At 43.7% G+C, this 2,404-nt stretch overlaps 1 protein-coding gene across 1 annotated transcript in view; it reads left to right on the top strand. All coding sequences in view use genetic code 11, as the record gives it.

Annotated features, from left to right (window-relative positions):
* Window positions 1-1,931: 1,931 nt before the first annotated feature.
* Window positions 1,932-2,404, top strand: part of EGR_07464 (hypothetical protein) — a gene marked incomplete at both ends in the record, with an annotated part of 2,632 nt that continues 2,159 nt past the window's right edge. Inside the window, one exon of the mRNA XM_024496713.1 lies at window positions 1,932-1,983. Coding sequence (XP_024348853.1) covers window positions 1,932-1,983 — 52 coding nt within the window. The remainder of the gene's footprint in view (window positions 1,984-2,404) is intronic.

A 2,404-nucleotide genomic window follows, 5' to 3' on the forward strand; every position in this document is an offset into this window, starting at 1 on the left:
TTGATCCGCGGTTCATTTGCTCTTTTTTTACTTTAAAATAATATTTTTGAGTAGGAAACAGTCCTTTTACGATTTAATCTGCTTCTCTGGAGTTGTTATTTTTTCAGCCAAATGGAGCTACCTTGAATAGGCCGAATTCGAAAGAGGGAAAGCAACAATAAACAGCCAATTTTTTGTAGCGTTTTCGGCGTAATTAAATAGTCAATTCAAATGGAAGGATGGAAGTTTGTAAAAAGCTAAACTGCGTCTTTGAATAGCGCCCTTCATTGGTTTCTCCTTTGCCTACAATTTTGTCAGCTATTGTTTACCTAGAGGCTGTTTCATAGTTATAAATTTGGAAGCTGCAGTGCTTCTCTTTAACCCCTTCTTTTTGTGCCTGGCTTTTGGCTCACTTCCTTCAATTTGTCTTTGATTGAACCGGTTTTTTTTTACTGGTATAGATAGTCTGGCTAGTTCCGTCATCTCGTGTGATTTCTTCGGCCTCTGCTCTTGCTTTTTGGTTGCTATGGTACTGATCTTGCGTCGCCAGCTTCGAGCACGAGAATGTGCATTTTTAAGACCTGTACTCTTTTTTAATCAGTGACTTGGCTTTGGAATTTTAGGTTATTTCTGGTACCTTCTAATCGTTGTACTGTGTGATGACAATTTCTCAAGTTGTAACTGATGAGGACATTTGGAATCTAACAGATTTTGACACCGTTCCCCCCAAGACTGGTATTGATAGAAGGGCGGACTACACCATGGTCATTTCTTTTGCTAGTGGCAAAAATACCTCGTCGCTTATCGACGTATATTCATATTTTTTTTTGTCGTGAGCACTTGAAGAAAAGGGATTTATAAGGGAGTGACTAAGCCGAATGTTAGACGACATTTCACGAGGAATGACGTACTTTATGCGTGCTGATCGCATTCTAACTTATATCCCCTTGTTTTGCTTCTCCGCTCCAATGCTCCTCCACTGCCTCTCTGGGCTGTTCCACCTGCTCCATTAAACTGGTCTAACTCCTTGAAGATGGATGTAATTATCTGCCGCCTGACTCCATCTGTCTCTGAATTGCCACGTAGTGATGAGCTACTTCCTATAGACGGCAAATCTAGTAGGCAGCCATGTCTAGTTATGTCAGTTATGGATGTCCAGAAGGACCACAAGACTAAACAAAGCAAATGATTTGAGGCTTGAGGATACACGCGTCAGTGGTTGAGGCCGCATGACGCACAAAAAATTGTTAATTCTGGAGATAAATCATTGACCAACGCTGGTCCAAAGTGGTCCATTTTCAGACGCTTTATCCTAAATATGAACCGACTAGTACCCTGGATTCCGTGCCAATCTCTCAGGCCTTTCGATGCAAATCTTGGTAATCGTCATGACCGATTGTTTGCTTTTGCATAGGTAAATTGTAGAGATGAATAGTTGGGTTCTTGAGTGTTGGCGTCCGTTATTTTCTTCATTTCCACCACTCTGCGTTGTTTGATTTGACCATGGGATGCAAATTTTTGTCAGGTGTCGACCTGGCGTGAACTCGTTAATAATATGGATGTCATCCGGTGGATGAAAAGTACATTAGGGTTTTGGTGTAGCTAGCCGTCGAGGATTGCAAATGCCACTTCATAGTTGTTTGTGATCTCTCCTACTTTGGTCTTGCCTTCAACCCTACCCTATATTATGTAATCAACTGTCGGTTGAGTGAACCAGACAGATGTGATCGGATCTTGTCTGCTTCACAAAGCGAGTTTAACTTGGTGCGAAAGTTGGCAAGCTCTTTGTCCGATTTGTTGTACGTGGTAGGGTAGGAGGGCAGCGTAGTACCCAGAAGCGTCACCCATCCGTTACTCGAAGATAGATGAATTGATGACGTTGAGGAAAACCTCTTAACCTTGGTAATGGAGGAGAAGCACGTGCCATCATCGATGGCAGTGGAGAGAGACTAATGGGTGAAGAACTCACAGTAGTGTTTGGCGTCATGAGTGATGAATCAGATGGTTTGCACGTGAGTCAAGTGGTAAAACGAAGTTGCGAGGACTGCCAAATAATCGGTACCCACCCGCAAACCTTGTGTATGCGCTGACAAGGTGTGACGACGTCTGTCAATTGGCTGTCTTCCACTTCTCTTGTGTATGTTGCGAGGACGCGGCGCGCACTTGAGGTTGTTTGATGACTGACAAACCTGCGAGACATGTGGTGAGAATTTGATCTTTGTACCAGAACATGGGTCAAGCGAGCAAGCGAACGAACGAACGAAAGTGTCATCGGTTGTTGTTCCCCATCCACTCTTCCCTGTCCCACATCCCATTGTTATAGTCATCCTGTGCCTTATCCGCACCAAGACGACTTAGTCACCAAGTGACGCACACGTCTAAGACAGCTAACACTTCCAGTGCAGACGACTGTGCTTCCTTTTCC

The sequence above is a fragment of the Echinococcus granulosus genome, assembly GCF_000524195.1.
Source record: "Echinococcus granulosus chromosome Unknown EG_S00078, whole genome shotgun sequence".
Taxonomy (NCBI): Eukaryota; Metazoa; Platyhelminthes; class Cestoda; order Cyclophyllidea; family Taeniidae; genus Echinococcus; species Echinococcus granulosus.